Source organism: Patiria miniata, unplaced genomic scaffold (assembly GCF_015706575.1).
Source record: "Patiria miniata isolate m_02_andy unplaced genomic scaffold, ASM1570657v1 HiC_scaffold_9, whole genome shotgun sequence".
Lineage (NCBI taxonomy): Eukaryota > Metazoa > Echinodermata > Asteroidea > Valvatida > Asterinidae > Patiria > Patiria miniata.
Genome location: NW_024037076.1, coordinates 21908772 through 21931225, shown reverse-complemented (window position 1 = coordinate 21931225; position 22454 = coordinate 21908772). Strand labels below are relative to the sequence as shown.

The following is a 22454-nucleotide window of genomic DNA, read 5'->3' as shown; positions in this document are numbered from 1 at the left end:
TTTACATGTATATGCTGAATTGAAAGGGAAAAGCAGAGAATAGTATATATATATACATGTAGCTATTCACTCAAAAGTCATTGCGGGTATGATTCATGCTGAATGCATACTTATTTAAGAGATGTCCATGACCGGCTCTGTTGAATATCATCCATCCTTGCATCTGCTTTTGTTACCCAAATATAGCGTCAGATTTGCCTAGTAGGGCTAGGGCCTAGTCTTCCATACACTCATATACTTATCAACCTGGTCTGATGATACGAATAGTCCCTCCCATGCCTTATAGTACTAGTTTATCCTTAAATTCATCCTGTGCAGAATTCCACTGCACATTACTTCTGGTATTGTAAACTTGTTACACCAGAGTATTCTCAGAAGGAACCTGGCTATCTTCGCTCAATAAGATCAACAGTTAGTACATGTAGCTTTGACCAAGTTGACTTGGGCTGATGAAGAACTAAATATAATTAATACCAATATTTTTACCCACCTCATTAATTACAAAACAAATTATCCATGAAGTTTACTGCAAGGCAGATTTCAACAATGGTAAAGTGGAGGTCACAAATTTTAAACTTGATTAAACAATCATGACGTTGGAACTTAATCACCCTGAACCGAGTGGTGATATCACAAGTTTCAAATTAGGAATGCAGTCATATGCTCAGGGAAAGTGAGTGGAAAAACTGTCATCTACTATGGACCAAAAACCAACTTTTTCACAATCATGTTGCAAGAAATGGCCAGTAAAAGTAACTTCACTTGTTTAAGTAATCATTGAACTGCAAAATATATTACTTTTGATGACTTTTGAAGTCAGGGAACATGTCAGTTCAACTAGCCATAGAGGGTGCCCTTCGCCCAAAACTTTTTGATGGCATGTACAGGGGGGTTAAACTTTTCCAATGTTTGTTTTAATGTTTGATTGTTGTTTCTAGTAGGCTACTACATATTTTGAAAGGGGCAGAACATTAAAAAGTGAAAAAAAGTGAAATAATACCCACCCCCAATTACAAAGAGACTAACAACTCTAACAATAGAACATCCCAAATTGCTTTGTGAAGCACCCATTTTGCATCATAAATTCTCAGTGCAATCAGCATAAGGCCCTGTAGACACACTAAGCCTACCATCATGGAAGCTTTCTCTGTTTTATCCTTACAATTTGCAACAATGAATCTTATTGTTGTATCACCCTTTCATTGTGTGCTTACACTACAGCGCCTTGATGACCAGAAGTAGCCAGGTCAATTGGCAAGATTGGATCCACCAACTGGGAGACCCCTATCCGTATTATAAAGATGCTGCATCAGATGGGGTTAAATCACTCTTTTTGCACTAAACATTCCCATAACACCCAGTACTAAGGGATCTGATCCAGCGTATTTGGACATTCAGGTGAAAACAGGCTCATAGCCACAACATTAAAAAAGACTATAAAATATCAGTTGTGAGGAGCATAATGATTGTTTTTAATTTAACAGAAAAATAAGAGAATGATATACATTTTGTTTTCTTACCATAGGTTCATGTGGTGGGTATGTAGTTTGTGATTGTGAATATGAAGAAGCAGAGTTGCCTAAGATGGAAGTAGAATGAAAGCTAGCACTGGATGGGGCCAGCCCATTACTGTTCCAGGGATCTGTACTATGTGGACTGTGGGTGCCTGAAGCAGCATCTGGAAGAAAAAACCTCAATGTTACAGTGAATTGTGGGGATAATAGTAGTCAGGCTTAACTCCCCAGATGCACAGGAACAATATGGGTTTACCTGCAGTAATAGGTGTCATAGTTCTCAATTTCGGATTGCTAACTGACCAAAATATACATTGTTTAGATGAGTTGAGTGGCCCATACGTGGCGCAAGTTATATTGCAATGCATATTGCAGTATACAGTCGTAGTTAGGCCAGCATTTTTTAGTTTGTTGGATTACAAACCCGCCAACTCTGAATTTGACAATTTTAGAAAAACAAAATAAAATGAGAACATTTCGGTTACTTGGGATTTTTCAATATATGAAAAAACCCCAAGATTTTAATCAATCCCCCTCCCCCCCCCCAAAAAAACAGTACTTTAAGTAAATTGAAAAAATAAGACATACTTTTTGTTTCCTATTTTGTTAAAGTCAAAAACACAGCGTAGCCCATATTGCGGATGTCCCCGGTATCCGATCCAATCGCATGCATGCAGAAGTGCTGAGCATGTGTACACACATTGATGGAGCCAGCTTTGCGCTTTGGCTATTTTCGCCTGACATCACAGAATGCCATTACATGTGTATGTACGTATTACATGTATGGATTATGCTATATGGCGTTGAAATCATTGAAAAAATACAACTTTCCTAATATGAATCTTGATGATTTAATAAAACATTCATGGATTGATTCCCATATGAATCTCCTGGCATCTTGCTTACCCATGAAGTACTCGTTAGGATATATGCCTGGAGGCTTAGGGGAAGGGTAACTGGATGGATCGGATGAATGGTGATAGTCCTCTTGACTATTAGGAGAATACACCTGCAAATTAAAAAAAATAAAAAATCAAAGATTATTAACTGGACAAGAGTGTTAAAATACAAAACATATTAAGAGCTCACAAAAGCTACCAACAAATGACTTATCAAAAAGCACCACATTTTCTTTTACTGTTTAAAATTTATACAGAGCACACAACGTTGTACAGATTAATGTTGGTAAAGTGCTGAATAAACTGTAGTATGGCAGCTGCAGTATGTTTATATCTATAATATTTCCATGTATTCTGGTAGTGGTACATGTACCTTCAATCACACAACACTTGGCAGAGGTGAAACAGAACCATACATATGTACATTGCACAATGTCAAAATCATAACAACACGTATGCATTACCTCATATGTGCAGAGTTTGCAGGGATTCTTTATAAGTAAGAAAAATCTAGTGACAAATTTGAACTGTTGGAATCAGGATGGGACAAAGTTGCAATTTACTTAATGAACTGAATGCTTGCTGTATGCAGGGCCCCATCTGGCAAAGCAAGGACACAGGGTATTGAAGAGGTACTGGCTTCATTTGTCTCTAATTCAGTGGCGTTAGATAGAGATGAAGTGATTACATTATTGTCCAAAATGCTCAGTGTGCAATGATGTGGATGTGTGAATTGAATAACAAAGCAATCCAAGTAATGACATCACAAATTAATTGCCAACAGCTAAATTATGAACTCTATGAAGACAACAAAATATGCAATTAAATAATTTACTCTGTTCAGAATTTTTGCAGAACGGACAACTAAATAATTATTAGTTGGAATAGACTAGACTGTCATTATTTAAGACAGAGAACAGTCAGATTGTGGATGTGACCTTTTCTCAGTCTGATACCCAGGGGAGCTTGACCTGCTTGGGACCACGGTTGGAAGTCTCAAGCTTAAGATCAAACACTCAGTTTAGGGTGACTTGTAGTGTTTGAAACAAACAGGGCTTCAGTTTACCCCCAAAAGAATGTAAACAAATACCCAATAGACTCCACACCATAATGAACTGAAAGGAAAATATTAAACGTAAGGTTTTAACATATTGTCTGCATTTTACTTGCTTTTAATAGCTTGAAATGTTAATGAGAATATATTATAACAGTCATTGTGTTGCAGCACATTGAAATCATCTTGCTTCACACTAATGCAGAGTACGGCGGTACATGTACAGTACCAGTATACCGGTAGTTGCTGCATTGCTGTGTGGTTTCTATTACAATGCTTAGGCCACAAAAAAAAAGTAATCGGTCTCTGGTCAGCGCGCGCGTCGATTTTAATCATGCACGTCAACCTTTTTTTTCCCTTCAAATTAACACGGAAGCTACAACAGCGCCTCCTCAAATTTGCCGCACCTCCTCAAATGTTTGTACCAAGGAGCACCAAGGAATGGGGAAATTGCACCGAGGCAAATGATAAAGGGCACCAAGGCAAATTATGGAGGACACCAATGTATAATGAGGACACAAAAAAGCAAATAGTACCCACCTTGTCTGTACAATTCAAGCTTGAACAAGTCAGGTGTGTTTACAAACACAAATGCCCCGCAACCGTGACTGTTCCCATGACATAACACCACTCTTTTAACATCAACTTACATGTACCTTGGTCACATGGAACGTTCATTGACAGCATTAGTGTCTTCTGTAGGTTTTATATGAATTAATCCCTAATCCCTATGATCTCATAATAAATACAAGATTTTTATTGTTTTAGCCATTGTGACCTTGACCCTTGACCCCTCGACCCCCAATGCAATAGGCCTAACCAAATTTGAAGTTCACGTGTAAAGTATTTCTCAAGTTATCGCGCTGACAAGATTTCTTTTATTTTAGTCGCTGTGACCTTGACCCTTGACCTTTCGGCCCCAAATGCACAAGGGTTCTTAGGATTACCAAGAACAATACACAAACCAAATTTGAAGTTCATATGTTAAGTATTTCTCAAGTTATCGCGCTGACAAGATTTGTCCGGACACACACACACACCCACCCACCCATGGAAGGACAAGGCGGAAACAGTATGCCCCTTCGGCTTCGCCGCGGGGCATAAAAAAAAAAAAAAAAAAAGCCACCCAAAAAACAAAACAAAACGCGTCGCCGCATCAATTCCGGAGCTTCGGTCTGACCAGAGACCTTTTTTTTTTTTTTTTGGCCTTACCACTTTAGTTCTTTTTATTAGATTACTGAAACTACATTGGTTAAAAAAAACTCAATATGAAGTCAATTGTTGCATTATTTGGGTCAGTAATTCAAATAATCTTTCCTTTGAGGCAAACTATTTTCCAAAGTAATGCCAAGTGTCATTTAACTGGAAGTTATTTCCATAAATACTTGTGATGGTACTGGGCAATCCAGGCAAAAGTGGGCACGGCTGAAAAGTGACAAATTTATGAAATCTTATGTAGCATCAAATAAAAGGGGAAAATTAGAACCATTTATTTGAGTGGTGTGCCAGTTGGGGGGGGGGGGTCCAAAAAGAAAAACGTTTGTTTTTTGGGCTAAATTTGGTAAGAATACCATGATTCAGTGGGTTTTTTTATCACGTGTGTGAAATTGATTTCAGTATAATGTAATGTCTGAAACATTAACAAAAGCATGCTTTTGTAAAATGTCATTGGTGTTCGTATAGAGTTAATATATAATTAATTCAGCTAACACTAAGTTATCCATGTCATCAAGGCCTAACTAGAGTTGTACAGAATATATAAAATTTGCTTTCACTGCAAGTGTTTTATTTATTTATTTTTTTTGGTTCAAATTGATCAGTAGGCTCTAAATGTAAAGTCCACAACGATGGAATTGCCATACTGCACATCAACTCTCAAGTTTTGAACATTTTCCTTTTGATAAGGTCCAACAATCTTGACCAAACAATGGTTTGGGCGGGGTTCGGCAGGAAAATGCAAAATCACAGGGACTTGCTCAGATGTACACCTGTCAGCAAGCATAATAAGCCAATTATTATTATAGGTGAGTACATGTATGTAAACAAATAAAACCTAATCCTACCTACATGTACTGACCCTTCCTCTTTTTTAATTAAATTTTTTTTTGGGGGGGGGGGGAAGGCGCCTAGTTACATGGTATGTTGCTTGTTGGGAATAACTATTCTGTTCTTAAAGCCTGCCGCACATGAGAGCTACATGTACAAATGTACGTGCTGAGCAGAAAGTCATTCGAGGCCGTTTGTTCAGAACATAGCTCACAAAATATCCCCATGTGCGGTGAATTTTTGCTGAGTTTTATTGCCTCGGGAGGTCGTGAGGCAAATCCTTTTTGTTTTTTTTTGTCTCGCGAGGCAAAAAACTCACTGTGTACGGGCAATCTGAGCAACGTGCTGAGCTAAAAAAACTAATTAGCCAATGAAAGTACATTCCATGTATTCTTGTTATCAGTCGCGTGATTTCAAAAATGGGGACAAATGCCAGCAGGCTTTAGAAGAAATGCACAACAATATCTTAAAATCATGTGTACAGAGTACGTGATTTCATGAGCTAGTTAATTTTTTTGGCTCAGCATATAACTCAGATTGCCCGCACACGGTGTGTTTTCACCTCGCAAGGTGAAAAAAATCAAACAGGATAGATATTTGCCTCACGGCCTGGAGCAGCAAGAAAACTCAGCAAAAATTGATCGCACACGGGGATATTTTGTGAGCTACCGATTTTACGTGTTGAGCAAACGGCCTCGAATGACTTTTTGTGCAGTGGACTTCCAACTTTTTTGATCCCATCTTAAAACAGTTTCCTCCAGCTCTGGCAAAACTTTTTCCCCCAGAAAATTGAAGACATTCAATTGGACCTTTAGGCCATTAACAAGTAAAATAAACTTGTTACATGTATATGACAGCAGGTGAGCACAGTGAATTTGTATTGTTCAACTTGAGTGTATCAGCAATGATTAGACTTCACAACCAAGTTGTATTTTTGTGTGTCTTAACACTGGTGGGTTATTCTGCTTCAGCAGATCTGTCAAATACTGTTAAGCTTTTTTCCTTGTTCACATTTATGGGGTCGGATAACAAAATGCCGAAATATAATTGCCGTATCCTCTTTGAGTGATCCCTGTTTGCTATTTCCCAGGTGTGCAGTATTGCTAATGTTGCTATAGTATCGTGACCTCTGGGATTATGTCTTCTGACTAGCGCCCCTTTAACAAGAATATTGACAAATTGGGGAACCGCCAACATAGGGCTCGATAGCTCAGTTGGTAGAACACCAGAACGGCAATTCGGAGGTCGCAGGTTCGAACCCCGCTCCAGTCAATTTCTTTGTTCAACTTTCACCTAGTCAGTTTCCCTTTGTGGCTTATTTGAAAATTTGAAATATAATTTTGATCGATTTTGATAAAATTCTGACTTTTACAGTTCCGCAGAGAGTCGACTACACTGAAGCATCTGGTATTGTAAACTGATAGCATGTGCAGCACACTAGGGCCTTTTCCAATGAGTACTTGAGGCTGGACACCAGGCCAGTTGGCAGCGTTTATCTGAAAGGTGCAGTACTATATAGCAGAATGAACTGAAGTTTGCCACCAAAGCCCCCTTTTTGGTTTCCCTTTGCAGCCTGGTATGTGCGTTATGTCCACCTGTGTGTGCCTTGCATGTAATTGCGCTTTTCTGAATGATATTTCAGCAAGTCTAATTTAATTTCTTTTATGGAAAAAAGAAAGCACTGCGTAGGGCAGCCGTAAACATTTAACAAATAATGTTCAAATAGTTTAGGTTGAAGGTTACACTCCAATGCTTTACGGAAAACTCTAAGCAAATAATGCCTACCAATGCATTCTGAACAAATACCAGTGACCTATTACATTATTGCATAATTTGCATGTTCAGCGTTGTGATTGCTAGGCCTCATTTCTTTTCCTGAATGATGCATTGTAAGCAAAGTGTGACATATCATGATGGTATGGGCAAAACAGTTTTAAAGCTGTTTAACTTTGGTTGTGAGTGCCTTGACTTATTCCAAGGTACAGTAAACTCTTGTTAAGTCAAATCTCAAGGGAACGCATGTCCACCGCAAAGAGCCAGCAAGATTGAACTGCTGGCGTGCAGGTTACAATTGGGCCAGCGGTAGCAATCAGGCTACGTGTAACTCGAAAGCCAGGATTTGTTGCGGCCACAGGCTGGAGTCCGATCACAATGGCATCATGTACGCTGCATCCCCACGTGAAAAGACAAAGTGTTGGGCAGTATTGAATAATGAAAAAAACTTCGCAATTTTGAGTTACGGGGGTATTTATGTACATAATATCCTATTCTCTTGATGGGAATGTAGTATTACTTCGACATACATGTAAACAGAGTTTTCAAGTAATCCGAATTTGAGTTAACGACAGTTTACTGTATTTTCTTTTCTTTTTTGTACCCTTAAACACTTACAATGTACCCCACATAGAGCTTGCAAAAACATCAATTAAAATGTGAGGAATCAGGACCCTTACGTTTTTTTTCCAGCTAATCACACTAACCAAAGGGACGCTCTTACCACAAACAAGTAATATACTGGATGCACCCACTTTTAAGTCATTTAGATGTCAATATGAATTGAGGATTTCTGAAATGATTACTTACTGTTAACCCCCCTGGGGGGCCTTTCCTTCGTTTTGGTGGCCCTGAAAATTACAGAGATAAAAACCAATTAATATTTGACAGGTATTTAACCGAAGCAATCAAAAGCACCCCTAGCAATATCAACTGGTTCTATGCAGAACTCCCCTTCGCTTAGTGACTCAAGCTAGTCCCTCCCACTTGTACATGCTAACTTTAGCCACTCATACTCTCCAAATGCCTCAAATCATATTTTAAGAAGTGGAATTCAAATTGTTTTGGTTGATTTTTGTAAAATGTAAAGGACCAAATGGAAGTAATTTGGTTCTACACATGTGATACTGAGGAAGACTGTTCATATTGAGGAGTTACCTGTAAATGTAGGATGTTCAGGCACAAGTGGTCTGCGTCTGTGGTGAGGGCTATAGTAATAAGGTGAACCAGGCTTGGCATGAGGTGAAAGTGAACTACCGCTGGACATGTCGCTGGTAAGAGTTGGCATTCCACTCTGTTAACAATCACGGCAAAGAAAAGTAATACAATTTATTTTCAACAGCTAAAATATAATGTCACATAAACTGGAAAATTGAAGCCAGGAAATAACATGAACCCACACATGGGCTAATATACAGCTGTTATATGTCAGCTACATGTACATGTATACAATGTTACCCCGAAAACATTTTTTGGCGGCATCCCACACATGCCAGAGCAACACACATTCTATTGAAGGTACATTCACGCATTTGCCCCCAAAAAGACACTCCTAAAAACTTCTCATTGTGATTCTTTCACATTAACTATTGACCAAAAAAGAAACAATACAGCTATGAAACATTCTCATTCAGGCTTTTTAAAATCCAAGAATCCAGAAAAAAATGCAGAAAACCCCTACTTCTGCTACGTATTCGTACCAACTTTTATCTGGACTGGAATTAAATACATTTTTATTCCAGTTGTTTTAATGTATTATTTTTGAGGCACATTATGTAATGCATGAATGTGAAGGTTGTGCTATAAAATGTTTTTATTATTATTAGTAGTATTTCATGTATAAATTAATTTATCACAGTAAATTTGAGATGTGGCGTTTTATGCTAATTAGGACATATTGCTACGCAGGTCAATTACTAGTACAGTCATGCAGATACATGTACAGTGCCCAGCATTTCTAAAAGGTATACATACATGTACATGTATCACGTATAAAAACTGTTTTCATTCTGTAAATTGAAAAGAATTCTATTAGCAAGCATGGAAATTAAAGCTATAGTCCATCATTTGCAGCCATCCGAAAAGTAACTGGCGTAATTATTGTTGAAAAACAAACTTGGTTGAAAGTAAAACTAAACTCCCTGTGAAATTATTCTTTCTGGGAAGCTGTCATTTTGAAGTAATTAACGAAACAAGGCATTTCCAACGGTGATTCTTAAGAAGCACCGTAGGAAAATTTAAATTAGTAGTTCGTTTTGTTATTCAGCACAGCGCGCACAAGTATTGGAACGACGCACACGCGCGCGCGGTTGTTATAATTCGTCGGATCAGTGGGCTACGTCGCGTATAGCTGCAATTCAAAACAATTCAAAACATGATTCAGTAACTTTTGATTTGAAATTGAGATCTTAGAATGCTGTTTTTCTCGGAATGTACAGCTGAAGCTTAGCTGAAACTTCACCAGGTTAGCTGCTCAGTATCCTTCATTAGATTTTGAACTCTTTTGTTGCTTCAAACGAACAAAATGCACAAATTACAAATGATGGACTGTAGCTTTAAAAGGTTTGTGTGGCATTTTAAAAAAAAATCTTTAATTTCAATTTTAATATACATGAACCTGTCCTGTAAGGGATCATTAATTATTTTCACTTTTTGTTTTAAAAAGCCTTTAAAGTGACATGTATTTATGCCATCAACATTGTGGTTTTTTAAGGTTGACAATGTGCATGTCTATGCTAATGAGTGACACCGAAAAAATTACTTATGCAAAACACTGGTTAACTAGATTAAGCGTAACGTTTTCACTAAAACTTTTTCTGAACGGTTTACAATTTACACTGATTTGAGTTATGGCCACTCAAATGGCAACCGCGGCGGGAGGGTTTAGCACTAAACCAGAACAATCTTGTAAACGATAACGGAACAATTTTAGCTAAAATACTTCCCGATTAAGTTGCCTAGCGTATGTAGCGCCCATAGCTACACTCCATTGCCGACCTCACCCTTTAGTATTAAACGTTTTAGGTTGCAGGCCAGTAAATAGGCCCAAAATTGCCTACGCCGGCCAAATCACCATTTGCATGCCCTCAAATTTTTTTGTTATTAGAGCATTTTGAGGGTTTGTAAAAAAAAAGCCGTGCACAGGACTGCGAGCTCGTGTTTCTGTGATATTCGGATGAAATTGGGCCCTACAAATTGCTCTATGGCGATGAGCTACAGGACTACATTTAGGGGTGATCATCTTTGGATGGAATTTTTTCCTAAAAGTCATCAGTTAACCAAAAAATTTTAACAGAAAATGAAAGATGATGAAATAAGCTGTAATTTGATAAATATTCGAAACTCTCCAAGTTGTTTGAGACACACGTTTCAAACACCTTGGAGAGTTTCGAATATTTTTCCTGAATTTCAGAAGTAGGTATATTTATCACTAGTGTCTATGGCAGTTTATTTATTGGTCTGCAACCTTGACTCATAACTGCTAAAAGGCTGTCCAAACACAGCCAACTTGTAAATAAATGGTACGCACATGTTCAAAAGATAAAGGTAATAGCTCCAAACATAATCCAGTAAAACACTCAATTGTAGATGTTTAAATTCAGATGCATAAGTGTACAAGTACTCTAGAGAAAGAGTAATTGGTTTTATAAGATTTGTGGTTTACAGGAATTTTGCAATACCTTCAAAAGGGCATCAAGTTGTCCCAAGTACATGCACATACGCACATGTTTCTGAACACCAGGGTTTACATTTGATCAGATTTGATTGTGTACATACAGCAACTGCATGGAGTTACAAAATAAATGTAAATGTACTGTCCACAGCTAAAAGACACAATCAAGTCCTATACCCAGTAGTGTTCAAGAATACATAATGATATACACATGTACATGTTCATATAATAGTAAACATGGAATTCTAAAAATGTAGTTCTTTCATCACCCAAAGGAAAAAAAATAAGAGTTATTTTCAATGGTACATGTACACGTTAAAGGTAATGGCTGCTAATATTAATAATAACTCACCAAACTCATGCAGTCTTCAACATTTACCAAGCTTTCTAGGAATAACATGTTCAGTGATTGTCTATCAATATAGCTCCTTATAGTGTTACATGTAGGCTCTACACTCAAGTTCATTACATGTACGATGTTCACCAAAAAATAGCAGAAGCAGAAGATGCAAACGTTATCCACACCACTACAGTATCATCCATGTGAGCATATACAGCACACCGGGCATACACAGTCAGACTACACGTTGTACCAACTTGAAGGTAAAGTAAGCAGGGCCTGTTGTGTTTACAATGAGCAGATCCCTTTGTGTGCTCAGTCAGCATGGTTTTTACAATGGCACCATCCTCCACACAGTATACATGTACCACGCACAATTCTGTGTACTTGCGCATGTGTTTCAAAGTATAGCAATATTCTCAACAGTGACTTACATGTATGCCTGCATGGAGTTATGCAGTTTGCAGTAAAATTATACCCATGTTCTTTCAAATGCAAATTCCTCTCATAAAATTTATCAAAATGAGCATAATGATAAACACTGTTTAATACTAGTACCGGTACGTTGTCCCAATGCTATACAGTACGTGCATGTGTATCAATGACTCCTGTAAGTACCGGTACTAACATGTAATAAAAAACGAATACACTACAAAGTTGCATAACAGCCTGTGCAATATGTTTACATTTTTGTACATATTTCCAGTATAGGATGTACCTGTTGATGCAGAGTCATCAGTTAATTATCACCAGTAATTGCAACAAATAGCTTCATCATACATGTACACAACTGTAGCAAAAGGTTATCCTGCCAACCACAACCTTCTAATCATAATTAATACAGTTTTTGTTAATGAGACATGGGTTTATAGCATTAATTACAACTACTTGTACAAAAAGAAAATGTAAGACAAGACAAAACAAAAGATGTTCCTTAGACTCGTATCAGTTTATTCATGTTCTAAGTGTCCATGTTCAAAGCCAATAAAAACATATATTCCTTACACCTGAACTTATGTGATTTAATATGTACATTGTACATGTACCAGGTACATGTAGGACACATAAACACATATTCTGACTACTTCTAAATACAGTACATACATGTACTTGTACACATCCAGGCTGTAAATATATGCACACTATTTTCAGTGATTTATTGAAATTGTAATTTATATGTTTGATTATTTTTTCTTCTTTAACATCCAATAACTATTGAAATGTTATTTGGATGATGATATTTGAGGGGTAGAGGTTCTTCAGGCAGTGTCCAATATACAAGGACCAATGACAATGCAGCCATCTGTTGCTCTGGCCCGTCTCCTACGTGATTCAACTCAAAAGAATGAAATCTGATGGCTTTGTCTATTATTCAACCGTAACAAAACAAAAAAGAATCAGGCAAGGTCAAATACCCTTAAAAGCCCACAACAATGTGTTGGTATGTTTGTAAAAAACAATGAAAAAGAATTACAAATTTGGTTAAGTGGTATGTAAATAAAATAAAAAGACTGTGACCCACATACACATTTAAAACTAAACATTTTTCTAAACTTTGATATGTTTGATTCTTCGACAATGAAATAAATTGCCCTAATTAGACACAATTAAAAGACGGCAGTTTACATGGCCAAAATATCTGATCTTCATCTCAAGCAGGTGCCTTAAATAACTCTCAGAATATCTAAAGCAAATTTCTTAAGCAGCATGTATCTAAAAGGTTTGTCCTGAATAGGCTGTGCACACCATGGAATAGCCTGATCATTGGGATTTTGCTGATTTTTCAACTTTTTTATGGTTTTGACTGAAAAGGTACGGTATTTATGAATAAGGATAATAATGCAATTGGCCAGTGATGCTTAAAACAGGTTCTAAAAGGGTGATTCCATGTAAGAAATTCAAAAGTTGAAAAGAATTATTTTAGAAATTGCCTGAAATATCTAAGGGTGAATTGCATATATTTATATGGGCAATTCCATGTAAAACTGGAAATTTTGTCATTCGTGTCAGACTTTTTTTTCTAAAGAAAACTAAAATAAAAGGTACAAATGTAGTAGTCAATTTGTCAATGTCCATAAACCCATATTTCCTGGGTTGCAGCATTGCTCATGTTGCTAGCATCGTGATTTGGGGCATGATTCCTGGCTACATTACATACGGGTTAAAGGCTTCCTACATGTAGTTGTGATTCCATTTTTTGGAGGAATCGATTCTCTGATAAAGCCAATTCCACAGACTTTCAACAATGTTATACAACAATTATGTAATCAGCCTAAGATGTGTACATGTGCTCATATAGCTCGTTTTGTCAGTTGCAAATAAAAGAGTAAAGCTCATTTAGTATAGATTGAACAAAATTATGTCATCTAAATACCATTCTAGTTGTGTGGGTAAAAACTGTGGGTTTAAATTCCCCCCCCCCCCAAAAAAAAAGAAATATAAAATAAATATATCAAATAATAAAATAAAATGAAATTACATTGAATACATCACTATTTGGTGATTTATTAAACCACATTGTGCCTGGAATATAAAAAATACAAAAACAGTATTTGCAGTTATAGCCACCAATATTTTTATGAGTCATTTTCTATCCAAGTGTAATAAAAAAATCAACTTCAGTACATGTATGAGAACTTGAGAACTGTCCTTTTTGAGTGGTTTTGTAATCAGACGTTTCAACTCATGAGGTACATGTATATACCGTAATCCCTTCTTTCTGCCACACTGATATTGAAAAGGGGGAAACTCTGAAGAAAAAAACCCCAATAACTTCATTTATGGCCATTTTTCTTTTCAACTAATCCCCCCCCCCCCCAAAAAAAAAGTGGGAGCAGAACTGAAAGATGTTACCCTGAGATAAGAGTTCACAAAATTATTCTGATCTGGGTTTTAACCATACCAATAAATTTTTATGTAGCTAATACAGACATATACATGTACATAACATTCGATCTTAAAACTTGATCATTTCAAGTTGAACAAAACTGTAATGAAGATTTTTTGGCATCCTGATGAAAAAATAATAACAAAAATCTAGAATAAACAAGTGAAATGAAAGAAGTATCATCTAGCAAGCACTCATTGCGTGCGAAAAAGTTTCTGACTATGTCAATAGAGGGCGCTGTATCTTATGTGCTTTCTCATGCATAATTACCAGTGTTTTTTATCCCAGATTTTCTCATTCCGAAGCAAACTGTGGATCGGGGAACAAAGCTTTTCCAATAGGGTACACCATAATCTACATGGGAAGTTTTATAAAATGTTGGCGAACCAGATCGCCTATTTCGAAAACTAAAGCGTTTTTGGGCTCTCATCCCACGGACTATTTCAACTTGGCGTCTTCCAATGTCAATACTGCACTGGACAAGGTGGCGGAGGGCGCAGGCTGTGGCCGAAAGCTGCTGAAGGAATGCAGGTTCACCCCTGATGCCATTGCATACCTCAATCTTTTGGAGCAACACACGATTCACAACACACAACAATCAACGATACACAACAATCGAGGTGTGCAATGACATCAGGGGTGATCCTGCATTCCTTCAGAAGCTTTTGGCCGCAGTATGTGCCTCCCATCACAGTCTCCATCACTGTATTGACATTCTGAATGAATATTTTTTTCGTATGGTGTTTAAATCACCCTTGCACAAAACTGATAAAACTCACTCCACAAAATTTGTCATGCCTTGTTTACATGATCTGAATTTTGGTTTAATTACATTGGTAATCAACAGAGTTATTTACATGTAGGACAAAAAGTAGGGCATGTTTTTTGACACATACCGGGTACATGTAGTACGTATCGGTACATTGCAACTGGAAACAAAATATGACTTGACATTTATGATACTTACCTCGCACGCTGGATTACTGATGTGTGAACATATTGTGGACCTTTAATTTCCATATTAATTACAATAGTAACTTCAATATCCGCCCCCCCCCCCTCCAAAAAAAAATAAAAAATATAAAACCTTGCTCTTTTTGTGTGTGCACGTACATGTATATAACAATGTATATTGAACCCATGAGTGACCGTAACTGTCCCTGGTGAAACTTCCGGACACTAGATCAGTTCCTAAATGAAGCAGAATTTGTAATAATTTGCCCAAGCAATAGGGCCTGAAAGTTTACTCTGGCGCCACTTATGGACTCCTTGAATAGGAAAATTAACATGCAAAAATTCTCAAATTTGCAATTATTTTTGGTACATTGATTTCTTAAAAAATCTCCCCTGAAAAAGGCCAAGTTGTAAAATTGGAAGCTGAAAAATTACTTGACGTGAAAGAGAAATATCGTGCAAAAAATTGATCCCTCACTTAAAATACATGTGGACTACTGAAACTTAGTGTACTCGTACAAAGTTATTGGGTAAAAACTGAATTTTAAATAGGAGACTAAAAATATCTTTTACTACAATTTTTTTTTAGTAAACTTGAAGGACTCGTTAGCATTTACAAAAAAAACCTAAAATGCCCGCTGATAAGGACTGCAATCAAGCCAGCCCGACTAAATCTAGAACCTAAAGACTGCAGGCAGGTAAATGTTCACGTCGTTATACACTTTTGCTCTCCTACAAGTACACGATATGAAAACAAACCTGAACGAACAAGGAGACCTAGGAACAAAAATGCCGGATGTGAAAGGTCATAAGTAGAATTCATTTTTACCTATATTGTATCTCCAAGTGATTTCTCATCCTTTTTCCTTGAGGAATACCAAGATAAAATTCCAACATGAATGTTTCTTGGGGTGATTACTGATATAAATCATCGTCAAAAATAGACAAAGAGAAAGGGCAACCTAGTATAAAATGCCCATAGGCGGGCTGCTCAAGGGTTCCGGAAGCTCGCTGCTTGACCTTTTACTTTCAGGCTCTGTTATCCAGTGTTTCACTGTATTTGGACCTACTCACATTGTGGAATGGAAATGAATGAAATCAACAGGAAAGAACTAGATCAGTTACCATCAGTTAATGTTAGATGTTGTCTGTTGATTTCTAAAATCACTGCAAACAGAACAATGACTGGAGGTGCTGGACACATACATGTACATGTGTCATCATTTCCAAAGACGATCCAAAGACTTACCATCAAACTACTACTTGGATAATATCGGTACAAAATGAACAGTCAATAATTCATTTATTTTCTTTCTCTTTGCATGTTATTCCTGTGATGAGACCAAGCACATCTGTTAAAATCCCATAAGATATCGCTTCAGGCTTTTGGTTATAGTTTGTTGGTTGACTGCTCTACCATACAATGATGGTAATACTACAGAGATGTGAGAAAATGCAGGAAAACACAACAGCAAGAAAAATCAATATGTTTGAGGTTGAGGCAACAGCTGTGTTGGATGAGAGCTGAGAGCAACTCCCACATGTTGAATACTATTCACAAGGACAGGGACTCAACAAGACAAATGCAATACATTTACACCTGTTGGACACTCAGTTTCAGAAATGAAAGGTCAAGTGCAACAGGCTTATTAGAGCACTCTTAAAGCAGTAAAATTCCTTCAATTCTGAATTATCATGAGAGCAATACTTTATTATTGTACCTAAACGTTAACTACACACAAATTTCACAATTTCACATCACTCTAGTATTCACAATTGAAAAAAATTCTTCAAAAGGAAACAGAATTAGCATGTAAATAAATATATTACATGTGTACACGTATGTAAGAGATGTGCATGTACATGTATGTTTCATCATTAAGAATTGTAAGGATTCGTAAGCACTTGTTGATTTGTTAGAAACATTGGAAAATATGTTCCACTTCCATAAAAAAAATGATGTTCAATTGATATACAAGCAAGCACTGTGCGGTATCCATACATACCGGTACACATGTACATGTAAATCAACAGTTCTGCATTGATGTGTATACATGACATACCGGTAAAGTACATGTAAGGTACATGTAGGTTGAAATGAAATTTACTCTCAGCATTGTACATGTACATGTACAGTATACATGTACATGTACATTGTACGAGTATAAACACTTTTAAGACATTAGTCACTTTCCAAAGTTTGAAAACATGAGACCATTTTAAATCAAAAGTGTACAGGTATGGATAATTTGAAGACCATTTTTTTTTACCTACTGATTCAATGCCATCGTTAATCAATCACTTTACAAATTTCAAATTACTTGCAGCTTAACAATAATTCAGTTTTTGCAAGGTAGAGTGGTTCCTACGCCCCCAACAGCATCGTTACTGTAGTCTACTTGCAGGGAGGAGATTTTTGTGCCCAAAGCAGACCAAAAGAAAAGCCTTTTACTGAGGGTTGCAAACTCTCAAAATAGAAAAAAAAGTGGGTTTTTTTGGTCACATTAAAGGGAATATACAACATTTGCAAACATCGAAAAATAAAACTACCAAGTTTTTGCGAAATACCTTACTAGGATGTTGGTAAATGCCAGCCTAAAGCATCCTGTAAAATTATGGCACAAGGGGTCAAGTCATTTTCAAGAAAATTGTATTTTTGTGTACATTTCCAACGGTGGTCGGCCGACCACCGTTGAAAAAACCTAACTATTTTGCAACTACTGCTCCGAATTAACAATTTTTTTCAGTCCAACTTTTGTTTGCTATTGGTTACATGTTCATGAACGGGTGCAGGCCAGCTAGACTGGTTCCCCTTAACTTAAAATTTTCTGACATCTATAAATTTATCCATTCTATCTTTAGTGGAGTCAGGGAACCAGACTACTTAAACATTTTTGTTTTTCTTGGTTTTTCAAGCATTTCCGAAGACAAAACTTCAAACATGTCAGTTAAATAATATTTGATCTGTTATACTAACCCCTCGAATAGTTCCTTTCTGAAAATTGCAGCAAAAGCCAATGATGTACATTCCCTTTAACCATGCTGGGCATGGACATACATGTAAAGCACCCAAACTGGTATGTAACTATGTATTCATACATGTTACTTATCCAGTTGCTCAAATTGAACTCCCATCGGTACGTTGTATCGTTATGGTGTTTTGAAACCCCCTTACAATTACCAAAGTATTGTCTTTATTTGAAAATTTGAAACTGTACAAAAGAAAATCACTTTTTTGTATGTCACTACACGTATTTCACAAAGTATGAAAAGTACAAGCACTAGACTGTCTCTGGTTCAGTTGGAAAGGTCTAATTTACTAGGCAAATGTCACATGTACTATTTGTGTCATGCATAGATTTCCAGTGGAAGTCAAGCCTTGATGAATAGGGACACAAATATACTGCCATTTAGAGAAAGACTCTATTTTTGTATTTTTTTTTTAATGTAACCTGAAAGCCTTGCAAAGCTCACTTACAATAAATCAAAAGTATTAAAGGATTTCCTCGCTACTTATAACTTTTGTTTAATAGAAAACTCTGATCTTTCCACTTACATTTTTGTAATTTGAAATAAATACACCTTGACATTAACAGATTTGTTCGATTTCATTGGTAATGCAGCATCTTCAAATGTAAATGTAAATTTGAACTGAAATTATTTCATGGTTAATTGCAAAACCCAGCAGTATCGAGTTGACCGACATTTGAATAAACTGATGACCTCTGATGTACATGTACATTATTTTACATTCATAAATACCTCACACAGTTTACCCATTCCTATTGGTCGAGAGCCTGTCACGTGTCCAGTCTTAAACAGTTGATAAAACACCGGCTGGCTGATCTTAAACACTTTGCCAGTGTCACATGAAATTTGTTTAATACCTGCCAAACATTCCCATTAATAAATACCTTTCCGATCAAAAAGTCAAAACAAGTCAAATGTTCACAAATTTCCAACAATTTTGTTCAATAATTTTTTTTTCATGTTTCATGAAACACCACTCTCGCCACGTCTATGGTATGTGCCTCAAGGGTGTAGTGTTAAATATCTCCTCTATATGCAGATTGGCGCGTGCGCGGTATGTACTGCGCGATGTGGTTCAGAACGCAGCAGTGGTTTATCACCGGTTTAAAACCTCCCACGTGACGGGCTCTCAACTACATGTAATAGGAATGGGTAAACTGTCTTACATTATGAATCTCATTTATTGTACATGATACCATTATGTATGTATGTACAGTTGTAGGTACATACTTTGTTTTGAGTGTAATAATAATAAACATACATGTAATACCAAATGATTGTTCAGTTTATCTATTGTAGTCCTAAAATGGATAAATATACATTTAAACAGGACCGATCAATAATGGACCTTGCCTTTGGAAAGCTCATTAAACACAATGCATGGGCAATTTGGTCAATTTCACTGTAATTTAGTCCATTTGATTGTATAATGTCTGAAATACATGGCTCACACATGATACAAGTCCTCTGTTTTTCACCAGTTTAAGTCACCATACTGGTACATGTACATTTTTAGACTAATGTGGATCTGTACGACTATTTTTAGACACAAAACAATAGAAAAACTGTTTGAGTTCACCTAATTCATGCCAAGATCCTTACAATTTTCAAAAAGGATTTCACTAAACACATTGTACATGTACATACGTGCAAAACATTGGAAGTGTACAGGGTGAGAAAAAAACCGAAACTAGTGAAGTTCTGCTGGCACTTTCAAAATCTAGGATATGAAAGCCCGATTCATAAGCTCTCTTTTAGTACGAGAATCATTCAAATCACTCACGGAATTTTAAAGACAACCACCATGTTAAAGTTCTGCCAAGGATCACAAAAACGGTGTGCGTTCTTTCAGCAAAACAAATTTAATTCACACACATTCCTATGTGATTTGCATTCGTCAAATGCTGAAAGAACACTTTACACATAGCTAATTGTTGTGATGCGAGACAGGCGTACGTATGCTGTGCATGGATGTTTCGTTGGGCACATGTTTTGCAATATGTATCTCAGATCTAAATTTTGAGTGGGTCTTGTGTAACTAAACAAAATGGCATTGTAATCAGCACGTTTTTTCCAAGCCACATGCGTATCCCATTCGTAAGCAGATCATTTTTTTAAATTTCATTTCATTTATTATTTCGCAGGGTTAAATTTACAATGGGTAAAACAAAAATAATAATAATATTACACACAGTATAGACATCAAAAAAAGACATAAGTTTAAAAATACACATTAAACCATACAAAAAGACTAAGACACTTACACCAAGATAATTGCACACCCCTGCGGGATTGTTAAAATGTGAACTAAATCACTGTCAAGTAGCTCTCCCATAGCATGACTAAAAACCCTATTTTGCAAAAACACAAATGTTATAACAGACTCACACTATAATACATAATCCCATGGGCAAAAAGAAAAACCCTTTAAAATAGCACAAATTCCTGGATTTTTTTTTTTTTAATTTTTATGTATTGCACCATATTAACAAGAAAAAGCAAGGAAAAAAAAAAAAAAGACCATGGAAGACAGACAAAAAATTAAACGACCGACAAACAGACCCCTACCCGACAAACGTAAGACATGCAACTTGACCAAAAAAACACCCAAAAACAGACTCCACAGAGACAATCCAACAAGAAACAAGTGACCCCACAGACAAAAAAACACAACCTCTGAAAGGAAACAGACAAGAAGCAAAAACAAAACAAAACAGACAAGACAAAAACAAAAAGCAAAGGGAAAAACAACAAATAAACAAACGGACTGACAAACAGTCCTCCCACCCAGCAGACAGCCAGACAGACAGACGGAAGACAAACAACCCAACAGACAAACGTACTAACGAAGAAACGACCCAGGAAACAAGCAACGACCGCACAAGCATACAGACAAAAGCCCCAAGCAAGATAAACAAACAAACAAGCAAACAAACACGCAAGGTTTAGCAAAGTCCCATCTGTACAAAACTTAGGGTGACATGTAGTTCACACCAGGAGTCAGCCAGTGTACCCTCATTTTAGCAATGAAAGTGTTCAGACCAAAGATCAGGCTATCCACAACGTCTGCGGGCAGGGTGTTCCACAAACGGGGGAATCTGACAAAAAGTGACTCATGAAAAGCTTTAGTTCTAGAATAATGGTGAATAAATTTAACATCGTCAACGTGTCTAGGATTAAGGTTGATATAGCTCTCTGATTCAATTTTTAAGGTTTCTCCTAAACACTCCCGATGCGAAAACATTTTTAGAAAGACAAGCCTAATTATCCAAGTTTACTGATAAATAGTGGTCGGATTAATATCCAAATTTTTAACAATACAGTCTGATTCTACTATTACGGTTTGAATTCTACTATTTGTCATTTTTGTGACACAAGCTAAAAAAAATATCTGGAGCACCCACCAATTTGCTCCATGGTCTCTGACTGAATCTGCATTCACTCACCGACGCTAACATGTATGGTCTTCTTGGTTCATGAATAGCCTGCCCATTGGACTGATCAGAGTGTTTTTTACTGAATCCTGCAAACAATACCCAATTATCGTAGAGGGTATTGCATGCAGCACCTCACTCATTATTTTGTAGGCAAATGACTAAATGTATGACTGAGAGCTGAATGGAAAGTTCCAGTAAAATCAGATAACTGTTATTCGATTTGAAAAAAAAATTATGATAACCGATTTTGAAAACTTCGATTTCTCCCACCATAATGGATAATACCCATAGCCTCCCTGAAAGGAAAACAAATGTATACAAACAGTTGGGGTTGTGGTCCACACCTTTACCATGCATGTGCGGATCGAGCCACTCCCATCAGAGTATAGAACTTGTTATCATGGAGGTATGTAGGTCGCATGGACATTACCTCATGTTTTTCTTCAACTTGGGCGGAAAAGTAAAATCCATTTTATTTACGGAACCCCAGGGCTTGGACTGATTATTATCATTTTTTGAAATTGCCCCCATTAACTTGATGTGGCTTTGGAGGATTTTTTTCAAGGGAAAGTTTAGATGGAAAACCCACCTACACGTAGACTACGGATCCAAGGATCTAACAGCAACCCCGAGACACATACAGAAAGTATGGACTTATCACATACTAATTTTTTGTTAAACACTCCTCATTATTTTGTAGCTTGGAGAATTGTTGCTCCTAGGCCCTCACTGCTTCATTGATTCTTTGATTCCTTAGTAGTTTGACTCAAACTCGCCAAACGCCATCATAGAACCTTCATAGTTAACTTGCTTTCCATGACCGCGTGCTACTGTCCATCTTCTGCTA

The 22454-nt window shown here is 36.8% G+C and overlaps 1 protein-coding gene across 1 annotated transcript in view; it reads right to left on the bottom strand.

Moving 5' to 3' along the window:
• Window positions 1-1398: 1398 nt before the first annotated feature.
• LOC119720424 (transcription factor E2-alpha-like) overlaps window positions 1399-22454 on the bottom strand; it is a 63625-nt gene continuing 42569 nt past the window's right edge. Inside the window, exons 5-8 of the mRNA XM_038190089.1 lie at window positions 8445-8580; window positions 8097-8137; window positions 2421-2523; window positions 1399-1678 (exon numbers count right to left, since the gene is read on the bottom strand). Coding sequence (XP_038046017.1) covers window positions 1473-1678; window positions 2421-2523; window positions 8097-8137; window positions 8445-8580 — 486 coding nt within the window. The 3' untranslated portion in view covers window positions 1399-1472. The remainder of the gene's footprint in view (window positions 1679-2420; window positions 2524-8096; window positions 8138-8444; window positions 8581-22454) is intronic.